The 20,590-nt window shown below is 44.7% G+C and overlaps 1 protein-coding gene across 1 annotated transcript; it reads left to right on the top strand.

Moving 5' to 3' along the window:
- Nucleotides 1-1,560: 1,560 nt before the first annotated feature.
- Nucleotides 1,561-19,228, top strand: LURAP1 (leucine rich adaptor protein 1). The gene is made up of 2 exons (XM_054979385.1): nucleotides 1,561-1,752; nucleotides 18,530-19,228. The coding sequence occupies exons 1-2, from the start codon at nucleotides 1,561-1,563 to the stop codon at nucleotides 19,226-19,228; spliced, it is 891 nt and encodes a 296-aa protein (XP_054835360.1).
- The last annotated feature ends 1,362 nt before the right edge of the window (nucleotides 19,229-20,590 follow it).

Genomic DNA, 20,590 nt, shown 5'->3' with positions numbered 1-20,590 from the left:
TTTCAACCCCGGCATCTTTGTAGGCCCTGGGAAATATGGTTCACAAATGGACCTGACCCAGTCCCTAGTTTCTGTGCCAAAAGCTTCAAAGTGGGGTGAGCCCAGAAATTTCACGAGTTTACATTGCTTAGAAGTGCAGCGTAAGTAACTGGAGCAGCTACTGCTGCTTCCACTTCTTAGTGATGCCCTTATGGGATTCGCGGAGCACGCTGCTTTAAAACACTTGGTCCCAAAACCAGGCATTAGACTGAGCCCCAATGTATGTTACCTTGTAAGGCAGTCTTCATAGTCTGGTCCCAGGTGCATTTTGAAGGCAACTGTCCCCAGCAGTGTAGTGGCTAGAGTGTCACATTAGGATCTGGGAGACCCACTCGGCCATGGAAACTTGCTGGGTGATCTTGGGCATATGACACACTCTCTAAGCCAACCCTACCTTACAGGGTTGTTGTGAGGATAAAACGGATGAGATGAGAGTGATATAAGCAGGTTTGGGTCATCTTTGGAAAGAAAAGGAGGATATAAATAGTTAATTTTCTAATGTCAGTATTTGTGGTTGGATTGGAGAGTAGGAAACAGAGAATGGAAAACTAAAAACCACAGTCAGGATCTTGAGAAACAAACGTTTTCTGCTGTCTCTAAACTCTGTTGACAAGAGACAGTGAACACACGTGTTTTTTCTTTAAGCAAGCAATGAATAAGTTAGGTTATTCAGCACACCTACAGCTGGACGTGTGATTTGAACCCCACTTTTATGCAGGTTCCCTGGTTTCATTTGTGAAGTGACCGAGGGCGGGCTTCTCTTTACAAACGGTGCCTGCGTTCAGTGTAACGCGTGCCCAAGGCTTAAGACAGAGAATTGTCCAGTGTCATGGAGGAGATCAAGGAGTACCTGCCGCAGGAGAGATTTTTAAAGTGCGGCTGCCGCTGGCGCGCCCCGTTTTGGATCGCTCTCCTCCACTCGAGGCAACGAGGGACCGAGGAGGGCGGGGCTGCAGCGAGGCGCTTTACGGCGGCTGCCCGGCCGCGCTGGGTTTCTGCGCTGAGCAGGTGGGAGAGGCGGAAGCAGGAGCCGCGCCGGCGGACGGATCCGCAGCCCAGAGCCCCTCCGAGGAAGCGCCGCGCAGGGGCCGCCCGGCAGTCTCTCGGCCGCTGCGTTCCAGGAGCGGCAACTTCTGCCGGGCTTGGATGCCGCGCGCCGGCCCGCCTCTGAAAGCGCCTGGAAGGAGAGCCCAAGGACGGCAGCTGCCCTCCGCGCCCTGGGAGCGCAAAGGGGTCTCATCATCGCAGACGGAGCTGGATCGGGGCGAGCGCGGGGCGGCGCGACGGGGCGTGGGCATGGGGGGAGCCGAGACCCCGCGCCTCGGCAGAGGCCCGCCCGGGAGCTCCTGGTAGTTGGGGCTGCCGCCTGCTGAAAGTCTCGGCTCTGTGGCGCGGGGAAGGCGAGCCCTGCTGCTCCAGGCCAAGGCTCCAGACAGCTGCCAGGGCTGTACACGCAAGGAGGCACTGTCGGCTGGCGGAGAAAGCTGCGCCCCACCTCCAGTGCAGCGGAGCCCCGCGGAGATGGAGCTCCCGAGCGGTTGCGCGGAGCTCTCTGACCTGAAGGATCTGGAGAGCAAAGTCGGGCAGAAGCCCCCCGACGGGCTGCTGCGCTGGCTGCGGGAAGACCCCGCGGCTCACCTTCTCAGGAGCAACCCGAGCCGGGGGCTGCGCCATGGGCTGGGCGAGAAGATCAGGGCGCTGAAGCTGGAACTGGTGAGTCTCTGAAGCTTGCCCCGTCCTGTCCTGCCCGGTGGTATAACCCCCCCCCCCCTACAGACACACACAAACTCGCCTTCCTCATATTTGCCCCTGGAGTTGAAGCCGAAGCCAACCCTCCGGCCCGAGATCTCTTGCCTCGACCCATCTGGCGGCTCCCTGGGCGTGTGAAGTTCTTCCTGAGATGAGACATGCGCCTGGCCGGCTCTTTTCCTGTGATGCGTCCCTAGCAAGGGACAGCGCCCCATTCCCTGCCTTGGGATGCTTGATCTCAACATCTGCCTGTTGCTCCTTTGGCCGGCTGAGTCACTTAATCGCCTCCTTCGCACCAGCACTATTGGGGGATTCAGGCTCAACCCCCCTCCCCCTACTCTTCATTGCTTTCCCTGCAGTGTGGAATAGGTAACCCACATTTTTTGGCCCCAGTTCTTCCAAGGGCATGCTCAGTCCTCTTCTGGGAAGAGGGGACTGTGACCACCCACTGCTGGAGGTGCTCCACGGACCTTGAGTTTTTCACATTAATTTAACTTAGTTTACTCTCCCACTCTTTCAATCTACTTCTGATGCCTCTAGTGATTCAGATAATGGCTGTGGTTGCTCAGATCACCGTCAGCCCATTATTTTCCAAGGTGCACAGCACTGGAGTTGGTCTTTTGCCATTACAGACTGACACAGTGATGCCCCTGAAATGTTCTCTTTGTCAGCAGGGGGTTGCCCCCTCCCGTTCTCCCCTTTGTACTCTCCCACCCCCTTCTGTTATGACAGATCAGCTGTAAACTCTGGGACATTTCCCATGCTGGAGGCATGGAAGCATTCTGGCTTCCAGACCCAGTTTCTCACACCCACTTATGGAGGAACCAGGACACTTGGATCCACTCTATCTGTTCAGCTGCAGAGTATGGATTTAAATATGATTTTTGGGGGGGGGGAGATAATTTGAAGTGGTTCCACACAAGTAGACAGTAGAACTAAATTTACCTAAATTCCTCACAGATTCTGGCTGAACTGAGTAAGGCTGAGATCTAATGAATTAGCAAGATTATAGATGTTTTGTGCCTGTGGAATACATTTGAAGGGTGTGGAAAAAGTCAGATCAGCAATGTTTTTATTGAATATGCAAAATAAAAGTAGTTTCCTTGCAGCTTGTATGTTATATTTGATTTGGCCAATTCAAACAACCACATTAGTGGGTTGTGAATGTGGGTCGAGCAGATCCATGTGGTATCCAGCATCCTCTGAAGTTGTCATGGGATTCCTTTCCCATGTAACCAGGCTGCACTCTTAGCTGTTCCGTGGTTCCAGGCAACTCACATTCTCTGCTACAGCAAAATGGAGTGTGCTAGTTGGCCCTGAGGCAAAATCGACACATGGGAATGAGTCGCTCCCTTTCCCCCCATGACACTATGTTTTCTTCTTTTTACTTGGAAATATCAGATATGCTGGGATCTCCTATTGTGAATGTAAGCTAAAGAGCTAAAGCACTTTTGAATGCAGCGTAGAGGATGGTAGTTATTACAAAGGATAACAACTCTTACTTAGATGCATTGCCCTGACTTTATTTCATGGTGTTCTGAGGCAGAATTCTCATGAATTCACTTCATGCTGTCTTAAATTTCATCTCAGCATGAGTAATTTTTTTCTAATATATCTGGTTTATTTTGGTTTTCTACCAAGGATCCAGATATTAACCAGGGCTTTTTTTCCTGGGAAAAGAGGTGGTGGAACTCTCGAGAGGGAAATGAGGGAGAAAAACACAGGCCCTGTTACAAAATGGCCACTTCCTCCAGGAGAACTGATCTCTGTCTGGAGATCAGGGGGGACAAGGCCACCGGACACAAGAGGTGCTGGAACTCCATTCCACTGCATTCTTGCTGGAAAACAAAGCCCTGGTATTAACCATTACACGTTTTCCCCTTCTTTCCCATTTCAGGAAAGAATTTTTCCCAAGGGAAATTAGCTAGTGGTTCTGGAGTGGGGAAACAATTTATTTGTCTGTCTACTCTGGCACTGGTTCTTTGTTTTCTTTGTTTTCACCATTCTTTAGAATGATGCACAGTGATCACTACTTCTCTCTGCCATTGTAGCACACTACACTGTGGATATGGGCTGGGAATGGTTGTTAAAATGGGAGACATTGGATGAGCAAAGTTTGGGACCAGCAAGCTTTCAAGTCACATCTAGCTCTAAGATTCTGTGGGTATATAGACAGAGTCCTTTGCTTGATCAGTCAATATTACAAACAGTAGTTGTCCCTGCAATTGTAGGGGAGAATCATAAACATGGAAAACATGAACACCAGTTGAATCCATCAATATTGCCAATCAAATGGTGCCAATTCTTTAATTATTTTTCATCTGAGACTTGACATTTAAATGGAGATTTCCCAAAAGTCACAACCAAAAAGAAAGCAATGAGAAAACTGGTTTATCTTTAGACTGTTTCTTCAAGCAGAAAACAATGTGCAGCCCCTCTTCTTCCACACATGGGCTGGTTCTTGGTTCAAGGGACACATCTGTTCCTAAGAATGAGAAAGAGGCTCTGAAAGTTTCTGATCCTCTACAGAGGCATGAAGGGTTTGATTATTGTATTCAGACTGATACATCACCTGCTTAGTTTCAAATGTTTTTTTTAATTAGAAGAATACTGAGAAATGTAGAAAGAAGGCAGTTGGGATGCCTGAATAGTCCCAGCAGTGCCACGCAGAGCTAATTTAGGAGACTGGTTTCTACACATTCATATCTTTTTGAGTGTGGTGTAGAGGTTGGAGTAAGATCTGAGAGTTACAGGTTTAAATCCTCACTCTGCCATGGAAGCTTGCTAGGTGACCTTGGGCCAGTCGGAAACTCTGAGCCTAACCTACCTCACAGAGTTTGTTATGAGGAAAAAAATGGAGGAGAATGTTGTAAGCTACTTTGGATCTCCATTAGGGACAAATTGGAGTATAAATAAATAATGGGCGCAAAAAACCAACCCACCATATTGCTAGTCAGAGTCTGTCTGTGCATACATCTGTGTCACAAAGTGGAGTGAGCAGTGGCCTGGCAAGCTACATGCCCAGAAGGAATCATTAGTAACCCCAGGTAAGTTAGTGAATGGCTAACCGCAGAATGGAGGCCTTCACTCATAGGGTGGACCAAATGCTATGTGTAGTTCTGTGAAAGAGATGGGTTTTTGTTCTTATAAAATGCAGCACTTGAAGCTGCACTTTGAAGGAGAGACAGGTCAGGGGAAAGAGGGATATCTGAGTCCTTTCCCTTCAGGCCCTTCTCCGCTGAACTCACCCCCCCCCCGATACTTTTCCTTCTGCTGAGAAAACCTATGCATACACTTTTTAAAAGTCCAACGTTTTGAGTACATCATGGTCAAAAAGAAAGGAATTAAGGAACTCCTCCCTACCACAACATTCTCCCCTTCAGATTTCAGTCTCAGATACTACAATTTGCAAAACCAAAAGATTTTCCTTTATAGAATCATAGGATGACTGTGAAAGATGCAATTCTGCCCTTAGCCACTGTGTTATGTTAGCTGCTACATTTTTGTGAATTGCATTAAATTAATCAAAATCACTTCCATCAGGGTGTTATTTCCTTGGAAGCTAATAGGACCAAAACAACTTTAAGTACTCTGTATCTCTGATTTGACAACTAAGTGATCATCCTATATGACTGAAGAATCTATCCACTCAACTGTAGTCAAGACAAGCCCAAACGCAAGAAGCTTGTATCTCTTGACATCCGGAATGAGACAGTGAAGCACGAGAGGGGAGTTTTATGAGCTCCCTGTCGTGACCTTCCTGGTTCCTTGGGAGCCGATAGATCGGACCCCCCAAGCCCTCCCCCCAGAGAGGGGAGGCAGGCTGGAACAAAGTGGAAGAGCTTAGGGGGACTGGCGAACCTCCAGAAGCTCAGATACCGGTTCTGAAGCGAGGACCAAAGAAGGAGCCAACATGGCTACTAAACTGTGAACCCGGGAGTCCAACAGGCCAAAAAAAACTACAGCAAATCAAGCAGATTCTTAACAAGACAGATAAAAAGAAACAATTCTAACAGAGCTTAACTGATCCCACAGCCTTCCATCAAGTAAGTGGACAGATTTATGGTTTTACAGAGCAATTTAGCCCAACTACACGCGGCTGCTCGAGTGAGCTGGGAGGGTCAGAGACGGGGGGGGGGGGGAGGAATGACTCAGCAACAGCTGGAATACTATAGATCTTTGAATAATCAACCAAAATAAAGCTTTTTACCACTTTCTGAAATGGCTTCTTGGCAAGAAGAGATACTTGCTTGTTTGCAAGAAATGTCTAAAATAATGACGGAGTTACTAATTAAAGCTGATGCGATATTTGGAGTGGAAAAGGATAAAGGGATTACAAGAGATCACAATCCAGAAAAAAATTCTGGAGGGACAGACTTAACTGAAAGGAAAATTGAGCCAATTAAGGGGAAAATCAATCTGCGACACACTTTGGAAAATGGACGATCTTACCAGGATGTCCCCTTCAAGACACAAAACTTTAGTAAAGAAAAGGCAGGGCCACGAATCAGACCTGCATGGAGAGAAACAGACATCCCAACACAGAAAGGGAAGAAAAGAATGCAGCGGTTCTTAAAACAGAAAAACAAGCAGAGAAACTACATCCATACTGATCTCCTTCAGAAATGGCTGGAAGACAAGGGAATCTACCTTCAGTGGCCCAGATCGATTAGGGATTGGATGTACTACGTCTCACGAAGAAAGAAGAAGAAAAAAGCAGATCTGCATGGAAAGAATTAAGCATGCCAATACTGAAAGGGGAAAGAGGGATTAAGGACTGGATGAACCACTTTTCATGAAGAGAGAAGAAAAAACAACGATCAGAATCTTGGGGCATATCAGGACTTATTAACTGCAGACTCAAACTCTTACCTAAATAGCTTTTCCCTTCTTTCCTTATTTTCTCTTTTTTATATAACACCATATAGTTTATGTTAATGGGTCTTTGGAGTTTATTAAATGTACTTAGACTGTACTCCTTCTCAAAATATAAACTGGCTAAGCTAAATGACCACCTGCTCTTCTTAACCTTAACAGTGCAAGCCTATGGAGAGTTACTCCAGTCTAAGCCCATTGAAGTCAATGGCCTTAGACTGGAGTAACTCTCCATAGGATTGCACTGTAAGAGTATGAAAATCCAAGTAAATAAGTCCAGATGGTCAAAATAAAATAGATGAAGGAGTTACTATCTTTAAAAGGTAAAATTGTGTTTTAACTATATAGTTATATGATCACTCTAGTCATATCAATATGAAAACCCAAGCAAATAGTTTTGGCTAGAACAACACACACACACACACACACACACACACAGGGCTTTTTTTCTAGGAAAAGAGGTGGTGGAACTCAGTGGGTTGCCAGCACAGGGGGCAACTCTGTGCGGGAGGTGGTGCCCCTGGCACCACATGCGCATGCCCAGCAGCATGGAGGGCAATCTAAACTCCCCTCTGTGTGGAGATCAGGGGGCAGGGCCACCAGCCATGTGACCATTTTCAAGAGGTTCCGGAACTCCGTTCCACCGTGTTCCAGCTGAAAAAAAGCCCTCTGTGTGTGTGTGTGTGTGTGTGTGTATACACATACTTTTTAAAAATAGAATCTAAAATTGTTTTCAAACTAAATATTGATTTGGCCTCTATACCCTTACTATTATGAAAATACAAGCAGACAAGTTAAGGCATGGCCAGAACAGATATAAGAAAGAGAGGAAATTAATATAAAAATTGTTCTGATCTTTATGTTGATGTATATTACTGTCCTGCTGATATTGTATGTTTTGCTACATCCATCTCCTACTCCTAGAACGATTATGGATCTAAGATCCCTGAGTAAAAGGTAAAAGAGGTGAAATGTGATCTATCTGTAATATGCACAAAAGAAAAAATTACTAGAAATATAAGCTACAGAGTAAGTGGATTAAAAATATAAAAATTAATAACTCTTGAAGGTATATGGGGCACTAATTACATATGTAATGGCTTTTTATACCTAGATGGATGATTATGTGTCTTGTATGTGAATCTCATAAATGCTTATGACCTGTTGTAACCCCTCCCTATATATTATAAAAACCCAATTTTTTTTAAAAAAAGATGCTTGTATCTCTCCTCCACCCACAGGAAAACTGGAATTTGGATTAAATAATAAAATCTGCTGCTTGATTGCCTGTAATCACTAATTAATATTAAACACTCTCTTCAAAGAGCTTCCCATACAAACATTGTTATTCTGCAGTAGTGCTTCAAAGAAACCAAGCAGGGAGAAATAAAATCCCAGTGCCACTTGTTATTCTATCACATTATTAATAGGATTTGTGTTTTAAGTATACTGGATCAAATGCACATTGAATGTAAAGCACAGAACTGCCATGGCTCATTCTGTTAGTTGTAAACATCCCAGCATTCTTCTTGTCAGTGGAGAAGCAGACATATATGGTCACTGTGCAAAAGAGGAGAATGGGTAAGTCCATAAATGCAGCGTTGAGTGGATTTGCATGTGAAACCCAGTAAGTCACTAGATTATCTGTATTCTGTTTGTAGGTGTGAAAGTGACATTGTGGTAGGCACCCTGGGCTGTGGAGAGTTTTCGCTGTGGTAACCGAAAATCGTTATGCTGTAATGAAAAACAATTGGAAGCCCAAGTTGGAGATGTTCAGAGAGCTTAAGAGCATTCCTCTTGAGCTGGGAAAAGATTTGCCAACAATGCTATGATTTATAGATATATTGAACACATTCCTCCAGCAAAAACCACATCAAGCTTGCATGTGAACCAATTTTTGCATGTTGCAGGCCCATCACTGATGAGTGGTGAATGGGAGAGGGCACAGCGACAGAACACACAGAACACGCTAACTGGAGTTACAAGATGCCACAGCTTTATTGGTTTACAGCTTGTGGAGCATTGGTGATACATAGGGGTCAGAGCCAAGCATCAGCTGACCTGCCAGCCGATGATCCACCATGCCCCGTCAGACCACCAGCTGAAGGGGGGACCACAGAATGGCAGCTAATGGTCTACCACACGGGTGTTCACCCCTGTGTGGATCCCCAGCCACCTGGGAATGAGTACCCCCTGACAGCCCCTGAGTTGGGCATGCACCTGCCATGCCTCACTCCCAAGATCCCTTAAGGAGATCTCCTTCCTGGGGAGACTGGGCTCATTGACCCAGTCTCTCCCCAAATGGATCCGAGTGCAAGGGTCAAAACACCAGCCCCAAAGCTGTGACATGGAAAAAAACAATAGCAGACAGTAATCCCCAAGAAACCCAGCATGCAAAAAACCTCCCACCAAAGACAAGGACATGGCAGTGCTCCTACTAAATGAAGGGGGGGCAAGGTGAGTCACCACCAGCCATGAGCAGAGTGATGAGGGGCAGGGGCCAGCCCCTTCTAAGAACTCTGGCAATGGACCTGAGAGGGAACAGCATCTCCCACGTCCATTGCCCAATGCAGCCAGCCAACCCTGATTGGCCAGCCAGGAAATTTGGACCTGGGGCATGGGCCTCCAAGCAGCAGCTGTTGGGAGAGCTCTAAGATAGTGGCCACTGCACCATGAACCCCATTGCCACCCTGTGGGGTACAACCCAGCCACCCAGGTAAACCTGGGAGCCAGTGTTTGGCTTTGGTGAGTTAACATGAATGCTATGCAGACACATGAGTTTTGTTTCCAGATGGCATCAAATAGGTCCACCAAATGAAATGATGTGAAGAAGAATATTTTATATAGTACATTTTGAACATTCAGAGTGGTTTATATTCATTGTCTCAGTAATCCTTAAAACAATGCGGCCAACCGTCTTAGGGTAATATTTATGAAAAAATATTGCTGACATTGTAGGATCAGAGCTTTCTAAAGTAGCCAGGTTGCTGATATTCAGCTGATGTAGAAGTGATTTGTTTGAAATATTTTTTTATTTTCAATTTAAAACAGGGCCGTTTTCATACATCTTTAAATTACTGCAATACTCAGGGAAGGCTGCCAGCTTCCTTGCACAATTTTTGACGCTGTTCATTTACAAATCGAAGCCTGGCGGACATGAAAGCGCCATCATCATGAATAGTGTACATCCTACATCATGTAGGATGTAGAGTATTTTGTTAGCCTGGTGTTTTTCAGGACTGGAAACCATGCTCTATTCATTCTTAAAGTCTCTTCTTTCTTGTTGAAATTGTGCTTATGCTTATGAATTTCAATGGCTTCCCTGTGTAATCTGACGAAGTAGTTGGAAGTGTTGTCAAGTATTTTGGTGTCCTGGAATAGGATACTGTGTCCTGTTTAAGTTAGGCTATGTTCAGCCACTGCTGATTTTTCTGGATGGCCAAGTCTGCAGTGTCTTTCATGTTCTTTTATTCTTGTCTGGATGCTACGCTGTGTGGTCTCGATGTAAACTTGTCCACAGCTGCAGGGTATGCGGTATACTCCTGCAGAGGTGAGGGGGTCTCTACTGTCTTTTGCTGATCGTAGCATCTGTTGTATTTTTCTGGTGGGTTTGAATACTGCTTGTAGGTTGTGCTTTTTCATAAGCTTTCCCATCTGATCTACATCCTACAATAGCCCTGCAGAGAAGATTAGCATATCAAGCACCAATCCATATGCAAAAGAACCTCCTCAGGATACAGTGAAGCTTCTCCCCATTAGCATTCCACACCCTGGGAAACTCTTACAGGATGAATCAGCCCAAACCCACCTTCCTGAGTAGATATAAATTACCTGCCAACATCTTTTCCACACTGTGACACTGAGAGATCTCTGTCTTTTGGTGCTACACCTCTGAAGATGCCAGTCACAGCTGCTGGTGAAACATCAGGAACTACAATGCCAAGACCACGGCTATACAGCCCAGAAAATCCACAACAACCATCGTTCTCCGGCTGTGAAAGCCTTCGACAATATAATGTGATTAATGTAATATCCCTAGAATGACTATATTTAATTAAAAAGCACAGCGATTTTTTGGATGACACCGTATTTTGCTGCTCTGTTCACCTTCTTGAATACTTGGTAAGTTTTGCCAGACTGATCATTCTGTTAGAAAAGGTGCACTAGGATGCTGTCATTTACTGGCTACTAGCATCTTGGCACTTTTTAGAGATCCCAGCTTAATTAAAAAGAGTGGAATGTATTTGGAATAAGTAACCACACAGCTTTTATGGAAGGAGAACTCATGTCAGTGGAAAAAATAGATTTTACATGAAGGCAAGACAAAAATCTTCTTGAAACCATTGCACAGATTGGTCCTGATGTAGTCAAGGCTAAGTTCATGTAGCTGGTTCAAACATTTGGCAATTGTAGCAATCAAGGCAAAAGGACAGGGGGAACGGTCCCAAACTCCAAGGCAAAGGCACACTAAGGACACGCCAAAAGACCGCTGCTGCAATCCAAAGCTATATTCACAAATGTCGAGGGTCAAATCAAGAAGACAGGGGAACGCCCACACTCTCCGGCTGCTCCCGGCGGGAGATTGGCAACGGGTTTGCCTGGCCATAGTAAAAGAAATACGCTTTACACTAAGGTAATGTTTTGTTGCAATCTTTATTGAAATTTTGTTACACTGTTTAAAATAAAATGTACATTGTTTTGTTTCAGTTTGTGATGTAACCAACATATGTATTGTATATTTCATTGTAGAACTTATTTGTGGCTTTTGATGAAGCTGTGAGCCTTGCGAAACGGGACAATTTAGCCAGGCAAACCCGCTGCCAATCTCCCACCGGGAGCAGCCGGAGAGTGTGGGCGTTCCCCTGTCTTCTTGATTTGACCCTCGGCATTTGTGAATAAAGCTTTGGATTGCAGCAGCGGTCTTTTGGCGTGTCCTTAGTGTGCCTTTGCCTTGGAATTGTAGCAATCAGCCATTTGTCAGGGAGTGAGGAGCAGGGATGAGCTAAGTTCAAACTCCGTATCTCTTCCTCAATGACAGATTGCTCTATCAGCTGTTTTCCGACCAGGCTGTGTATGGTACGTGCCTGGCAGCTCACTGAGGGAGCAGCCACATCTGTGACACCCATTTGTGCACTGGGCTTCTTATTCTTCTGGGCATATGCAGGCCAAGACTCTGGATGAGGCAACTGATACTGTCTGTCCTGGCTATGTTGTTAAGATACCAGACATAGGATAGTTTTTTATTTATGGTAGTGTGTTTAAAGACAATTCTTTGTATGGTGATATTGTGTAGAATGTGCAGGTGCATGAGGGCACAGAACTTTTTTTGATTACACCTAATGAATTAAGCCATTACAGGTAGTCACTGTGCACACAATGATGGTTAGAAATGATTTCCCCCCAGGGCTTTATTCCTGTTTTCCAGCCAGTCCATATATACGTGGAAGCAAGTCCCATTAATGCGAATAAGATTACAGAAATACCGGCAGGATAGTGGCCTTTGCTTCCTGAATCTTGTGTCTGCAGTCTCGTCTGTTTTCCTTTGCTTTGTCAAACCTTTTTGTATCATGAACTGTCGTGAGGTAATCCTCAGTCTGGTCTCCCACATCACAGTTTTTAGTTGCTTTTCTTTTCCAGTGGCATCAGTTGTATTCTTAAAAGCCCCATGCTTTCAAACAGAAGAGCAGTGTCTTGTTTGACAGGGTTTCTTAAAGAACTTCTTTTGCAGAATCACTTGAAGCAATACAAGGAATTCAACAGCTGTTCAATGGTCTGTTTTGCAGCACATCCTCTACCTCTCTGTCAGTATGGATACCGAGAGTGTTTACCCAACAGTCCACCCATGGAGGCATTTGCTGTCCTTATTAGTTTATCATTATGAGTTTCCGGTAAATCTAGATTCCAACACGCCCCCCCCATCACTGGTATAGATGATAGAACATGGGCATACATCAACAGCTTTGCAAGGCAGATCTGTGCAGAGGTTTTTATGAGATCCAGATGGGTATCATATAGCTGTGCTGTCCAGATATATTTCCAGGCTTGCCCTCTGATTATCTGTCCTGCAGACTGAGCAATTGAATCCACGCAAGACAAAGGCCCTTTTCACACTGCTTACCTGCTGCCGCAACGTCGCAAAATATCGCTCAAAAAATGCAGAAGATGGCATCTTCTTGCGACAGTTTTGTGCGATGTTGTGCAAAACTCTTGTGAGAAGATGCTATCTTCCGCATTTTTTGCACGATATTTCGTGATGTTGCGGCAGCAGGTAAGCAGTGTGAAAAGGGCCAAAGACATGAGTTCCATCTGCACCATAGTTTCTTTAAACCCATTGCAATTAACTCTGAGGTTTTTTTAAAGACACATGTTTTTAAAAGATGTTCACGAACAATAGAAATGGAACTTCTAAAGGACTGTTCTGAAGCCTATCCCAGCTCCTGCCTGCCACTCTTCATCTGACTGCAAGATGAACACATTCATTCTCCTTGGGAAATGCAAGTACAAAGGAAGAACAGCTCTTTAAAGAACACCTGCTGTATGTTTGGTCGCTTGTTTTGAAAATTCAGAACTAGATTTAGAACCTTGTGCAGTGGAATCTATGTCCTGCAGAGCAACCATTGTTCTGGCATCTTTTCCTGAAGCGTTTTTAATGCTTCCTGCACAAGTGTTTCCTTAGACACAATTCCTCCATTCGTCCATTCAGACTTCCCCTTTCTAAGATCTATCCACACAACAGTGACAGAGACATAAACTAGTCATTGTAACCACCCAGAGCTTGTGAAAGGCCAGTTGTAGAGAATGCTCAAAGGAAAAATGCTCATGGTTAATCTTCTCTGATTCTTGCTAGCACCCATCCAGGCACCATCAACTTCTCCTTCCTGAAGTTATGGAGTTCCTTTTCTTTTTATCAAACTCCTGAACAGGGTCTGACAATGCAAGGGACATGCATAGCAATCACTTGTACGAGGAACCAGTGCCCCAAATTTATTTCCTCTAATCACTTCATAATCAGTCACTCTAATATTAATATTAATCAGTTACATTGATTTTTAATCAACTGTTAGGCATTTTGATTTCATAGAAAAAGGCAGGTGTTAATGTTTAAATATATTTATGGCATTAGGGGGCATATCTAGAAAACCTTCATTTTTGGATCAGAACTACATATTACAATTGGTGTAGAAAACAGAGATCTTATGCTAGCATTCACAAGATAACACACATGTATTTAAGAGCTCTGACTCAATCAGGGTTCCCAGGCATGTGTGCACAGGAGTTTAATAATGTGTGTACATGTGTTTGCTACTCCAATGTTCACTGCAGGAAACAGCAGTTTAATACCAATGTTGCCTCTATGTATACACACATTATTTAATACTTGTGTCTGGGAATCCTGGTTAGGCAGGGTTCCCAAAGGTGCCCCCACAGACATTTAAAATCATATGTACACATGTTCATTGCGTTCTTCCTGTACATCATTGCACGGGAAGCGTTGTTTCCTGCAGCTTTTGTAACATGCAGCTGCCCTTAGTTGATGGATTTTAATGATCCTACCTTCTGTCTTTGTTAGCCTTTGGTGGTCTATGATCTCTAGGCAAAAACATTCCTCCAGTTTGTTTTCACTTTTAGCTATGCCCCGTTGGATCTGTTCCTCTCTGTCCATGGTGCTCACGTCTCATCAACTTGCTCAGTCGCATCCGGTCCAACTGGAATCATTTAGCAGCACCAGAGTGTTTGAATAGAGTCTAATAAATCACACGTTCCCAAAGAAGTCCTCTGCTGGCCTTTCAAGATCCTTGTCTCCTTTCTGTCCTTCATGACTGCATTGTGTTGGCAACATCCAAGAGCAAACATGTCATACAGATGTGAGTACTTTGGCAGGTCTGATTTTCTTCTCCTTTAGTCTGATTCATGTAGACAAGCTGCTGCTTTAAAAGCCATACTGGACAGTGTTCTTTCCTGGGAACTATTTGTCCTCTTACTAAAAACTCTCTGATATTCAGTATGCCAACACAGAGGGAGCTCTAGGAAAGGAAGATCTGTGGTGGCATGATAAAGATGGAATCCTCTACATCTATAGTAGCTATAATTAAATTACGTGCTGGGAGCAGACTTGCATACAGTTTATAGCAATAGAGTTCTGGCTCTTACCTTGTACCTCTCTATAACGACTTAACCAAAATAAAAAAGAGATGTATATTTATAAGTTGGAGAGTATGTACTTTCATTGGATGAATAGGAGATGTATCTCAGATGCTAACCCTATAGGGAGAATCAAGCAGGCAGGTCTTGGGTGCATCCACAGAATAAATTAAGACTAAGTACCAAGGGATGCTTCAAGTGAACCTAATTTCATGTGTTCCCCCTCCAACTTTCCATGCACTCGCTCACACAGTCACACTTCAGTTTGCTCCTCATGAATACATCAACGAGTTCGATATCAGTTCCTTCTCAATTGCTAAAAGTATCCCAGTTTCCCCCACATCCATTCATTGGAATGCAGATCTTGACACTTTCTTACACCTTAAAGAAATGCAAATTTGCAAGTCAAAGGTGCCTACAGTACCTGTTCTTTCAGGGAAAACAGAACTTAATTGGCATTTTGCCCTCCAAAATCACTTGTAGATGTGATCATACAAATAGAATTTCTGTGAAAGCAGCATTCATGTGCGCCGAGCAAGAACAGCCTGCATGTGAAATGAGCAGGGCCAGATCAAGGGGGGGCTGGGGGGGTAGTCTGCCCCTGGCGCCACCAGGGAGGGGGCACCGGGAGCAGCTGCCAGAGGGCGCAGGCAGCAGCACGGGCAGCCTCGCAGCCTCCCACGCTGCTTTCACCTGCCCCACAGGACAGGGGGCGACTGGCTTGCCACACACCCCCTGTCCTGCAGGGCAGGCAAAAGGCAGCACGGGGGGCTGCGCGGCCGCCCACACCATTCGCCTGGCTCGCAGGACAGGGGGTGGCTGGCCACCCCCTGTCCTGCGGGGCAGGCGAATGGCGCAAGTGGCCTCGCTGCCTTTTGCCTGCCCTGCAGGGCAGGGGGTGCGCGGCAAGCCAGCTGCCCCCTGTCCTGCGGGGCAGGCAAAAGCAGCACAGGGGGCTGTGAGGCCACCCATCCCATTCGCCTGTGGGGAGGCGAATGGCGCGGGCGGCTTCCCAGCCCCTCACGCTGCCCCCGCTGTTCTGCCCTGCGTGATGACGTCACCGAAGTGATGTCATCACGCAGCGCGGGGAGCGCACGTGCGCTGCGCATGCACGCGAGGTGATCAGCCTAGGGTTGCCCCGGGTAAGGGCGACCCTAGATCCGGCACTGGAATTGAGGACTACAGTACACATATAATCCTGCATCTGAGCATCTCTAGGTATTTAGTAAGGTGTAATTCCACCCAAAGCTAAATGGGCTTTCAACTATTATTTGGCAGTAAGGACAGTTGATGATTTTCTACCATGATCATTCTTAACAATCCTGTATGCTAAGTTCTTTTATATGATAAATGTATAAATTTAACTGCAAATCTCAAGGGAAAGCTAAGAGCCATCAATGTTTTAATCAATGAGATTTTTGCCCTTAGTAAAACCAAACAAACCTTGTGCCTTTCTACTTCATTCCATTCTATCTTGTTTCCTCTTCTAGTTGTCTGGTAGCTGGAGAAGATTTTATATGTTCATCTCCCCTTTGCTTTTTCAAGAACACCTGTTCAATAACCCCGGGATTTTTGTGCTATGTTAGTGCTCTGGATTAGAGCTGTGACTAAGCCCTTATAGGGGCAGAGTACCATTCCAGTGAGTGCTGTGCATTTGGTCTCTCTTTTAGGAGAGATGGTCTCCTTTTGGGGTGGGCTTTAATCACAGCATGACTCTACTACTCAAATAGAAAATGCCACATAGATTAGAAGCTGAATCATCAAGCTCTAACTGAGCAACCAATACTAAGCTACTACAGAAGAGTATAATTTTTGCTGTTGTGTAGTGCTCTATTAGAGGGAACACAATATCACAAACTGTACATTGTTCACCTTTACCATTAGTAAGGATTAAAGTGCTCCCATTCTCTAAAGTTGTAGCATCTGTTTGGGAATGCAATGAAAGATCACCATCATTCCACTGTTAGCAGAAGAAGAAGGCTGCAGTCCTAAGGACACTTTCCTGGGAAGAACCCCCATTGAATAGCATAGAACTTACTTCTGAGTAAGCCTGTTTAGAATTGCTCAAATGCCCCATTCTCTGGGACTGGAATAACCCAGCTGGTTAAAATGTAGCATTCTCTGAATGTGCTTTACATTAAAATGACTTCAAAACTGTTCCTAGAGTTGCAGACTCTAAGAATGACATTGGCATGACAATCTTTCTATGAACTGCAGGGTAGGGAAGAATTACGTAGAGGGGAATTTCCTGGTCTCTTTTGCTTATATTCATATCACTGGGATAAGGTTTTGTTGTTATATATCATATTCATTTCCATTGACTTCTATGGAAAACATATTTCTGGCTGTATTTTTTCTTTCTATCAATTTGGAACAATTCTCAGGAACTGCAATCCTCTCCCAAGAGATCCTCCCAACCAAATTTCAGACAGCTAGGAGAAAGTGTCCCCATTTCATCTGGAATATTCTCAGTTGTAGAATGAACACTGACAGATGTTTCACAACTCAAGAAAACAGGTGGCGTGAATAATGTAGAATCACAGGAAGGAACCTAATGTATGACTCCCCCTATTCATATCTAAAGAGAGTGGTGGGGCCTGTTTTAAAAGACAAATGGAACATGTAGGGAAGGGGAATCCTGGCCTCTGCTATGCCTTACTTTGCAGTGCTCTGATGCTTGCAGCATTTTTTCTCAGCATGGCTTTGATACCTGAATAGAACCTGGAGAAAAATGCAAACATAAACAAAGCTCAGAGAAGTTAGGCACATGAGTGGGCAGGATTTAACTCTCCTCACGTGTATACTCTATTTTGGCCTTCCCAACTTGTACTTCCTTTACAAGTGAATGGGAGGTTCTTTCTTTTTCATGATCAGGACTATTAACAACTGTAGGGGCAGGGGATATGTTTTGGAGAAAGGGTGCAGGGAAAAGGGGTTAATTTCCCCACTAAAAGTCCTTCCTGTGTCCTGCTTGTAAGGAAATTAAAGATATGTAAGAAGGGAAGAAATTATGGGGTATAAAATAAACTAACCACATGAGACTAAGGTTCTTGTGCTCGGAACTTAAGAAGGTGGGAATGGATTGCTCTCCAGCTGTGTTCCCAGCTGGTGAAGATATAATTAGTTCTGAGTCTTCAAGAAAGCAGGAGAGGGCCAAATTCTGGGCCAGTACTTCTACATTCATTTTCTCAGAGAAAGGGGAAAAGAAGTGACCTTTGATTCAATTCAGGATGGCAATCAAGACATTTCATGGTGCCTTGACCATTGAGTGTTTTATGCACAGGATAGCCATCTTTTCCTTTCTTTCATTTCTAAACTCTGACTCCCCCCACATTTCTCTTCTTACAGTATCGCACTTAAAAGTATGTAACTTCTCTCATTGTCAATATGCCAGTTACTGAACCATGCCCTGCCAGGAAATGCTCCTTGTGAATTGTAGAAGAGGTAACAAGGAATCCTACCCTATCATACATGTTCAAGAAGGTATGGAGCGCACACCTGCTGCTGGAAGAGGCCCTGGATTCCATCCAAGTGGCCCAGTTCCAAGAACTGTCCCTGTCAGTTGGCATTTTTACTAGAGTGCTTTGATGATTCTCCATGGAAACCCTGTGACATTGTGTTTGAGTGCACTAAATTCAGTTCAGCTCTGAGGAGATCCTGATTCAATATCCCTGATAGCTAATGGTCTTGATATGTACAATAATTTTTCTCTTTTCTTCTGTAGGCCTACTTGAGAACGATAGATATCAAGATACTTCAGCAACTAGTGGCTGTGAATGAAGGCATCGAGGCAGTCAAGTGGCTACTAGAAGAGAAAGGAATGCTGACCAGCCATTGCAGCAGCCTCACCAGCAGCCAGTACAGCCTGGTAGAGAGTCAAGAAACATCCCGGCGGGGAAGCTGGAACAGCCTTCAGGACCCCAGTGAGAAGCTGGACAGTATTTCCATTGGCAGCTATTTGGACACACTGGCTGATGATATAGATGAGTATGGACAAGGCTCTACCATAGAGCCCTTAATGTCATCCACACTAGGCAGACCAATGGCCAGAGTTGAAAAGGTTGACCCAGACCAGACCCTTCCTATTAAGACTTTAATCAAAGAGCATGACAGAAGCAAAGAGGATCAGGAGAAGGTTCATAGTTTGGTTAAAAACCAGGGATCCAGTGAGCAAAACAGAGCTACCAGGCAGCCTCCAACAGTAACCAATGGAGTTTGGGGCAGACAAGTTCCAGAGCTGGAGCAGGACACTGAGGCTAAAGTCACCTTAGCAGTTACACCAACCCAAAGTAGTCCAGCAGCAAGGGCCTTCAGAAACAAAAGAGCTGACTTGGAGAATTGCAAGTTGAACAGCAAGTTGCACCTGGAGTATGATGCCCATTGGCAATGGGTTCATTCTCAAGATGATGTGACGTTCTTGTAGTCTCCCAGGTCTTCTGTCTAGATCATCAACTATAGATTCAGGGTGTTTTGCAAAAAGTCTTTTGCACTTTTAACTTGAAGCACTACTTTACTTGTCAGAATGCCAGTTTTTGCTTTTGGGTGGAACACACTGGGTGGCATTGATCTTCTTTGATATTAGCACCAAGAAATGCCAAACAAAGCCACTTATCTAAGGGAGAAGCCCTGAGGTCGGCTGTCTTTACATCCCTTAGCCTTGTACAATAATGGAAGGCTTGCCACTTTCTTTGGGAGCTGTGTGGTGGTCATAAATTGCACATAGCTGCTTGTGGCATGTGTTAAACCTCAAGCATTAGAGGAGCATATTTACCTTTGAGGACATTTGTTCTTGAAATAACATGCTTTCTTTGGGAGAAGTCTTGCTCTTTTTTCTGTTCATGGTAGCTGAGAATTACTCAACACTTTGTTGACAGGCTTTTCATTTTTACCCTTTCCATTATAATTAGTGTTGAAGTGGGATTATATCCATTTGCATTTGGTTTAAGAAAGAATGGAGGAGACCCAGGCTGCACAATTTTGTTCACTTTAGTCAGTGGTGAGTGAGCATCCCTCCCCTCGTTCGTCTGGGAAACTTGTTACGCCCCAGCCCTTCTCCCAAGCTTGGAACTCCAGGATCATCTTTGACCTTTTGCTGCATTTCTTATACACTCTGAGTGCCTCCAGCTCTCAAAATGATATTAGGCAAAGCTATGTTATAGACCTCACACTGTCCTCCCCACCCAGCAGCAGACTCCTGGAGCAGTGCAGACAATTGTGGAGAAACAGAAGTGCACTCAAAAGTTTTGAGAGCCAGAATAAATTGGGTGTGTCAGCCCTGAACAGAGCTGGAAAAAAACCTAAATATATCACATATTGGCTCCAACATCAGTTATCTAGGAATGTAGGAAACTAAGAACCTAGGATTTTTACATCCCCCATGGATCCAAAAAAATTGCTCAGATTTTCTGCCCGTCCAGTTACCATTATAGTAAAAGTACCTGGTACTTTGAATGGGAGTTGCATGGCCAGTTTTGAATCCTGCTTACCTCTTACATTGGAGTAGATTGAAGAAATTCTGGTTCTGATGAAATTAATGATACATTTTGGAGTGTTTATACAGCTTTGAATAAGAAAAAAACAGGTCTAGTTTAGGGCTTTGATTCAAATCCTCTAACTTGTTTGTGGTAAAAAGTGACAATTCAGATTGTATTCATCCTTACCTATAACACCACTGCTACTATTACTTAAGTGTAAACTCTGGAGACTTGCTGTCCATTAAGAACATAAGAAGAGCCCTGTCAGATCAGTCCTGTAATCCATCTAGTCCAGCATCCTGTCTCACACA

The sequence above is a fragment of the Eublepharis macularius genome, chromosome 5 (genome assembly GCF_028583425.1).
Source record: "Eublepharis macularius isolate TG4126 chromosome 5, MPM_Emac_v1.0, whole genome shotgun sequence".
Classification (NCBI taxonomy): domain Eukaryota; kingdom Metazoa; phylum Chordata; class Lepidosauria; order Squamata; family Eublepharidae; genus Eublepharis; species Eublepharis macularius.
This window is presented reverse-complemented; position numbering and strand designations above follow the sequence as displayed.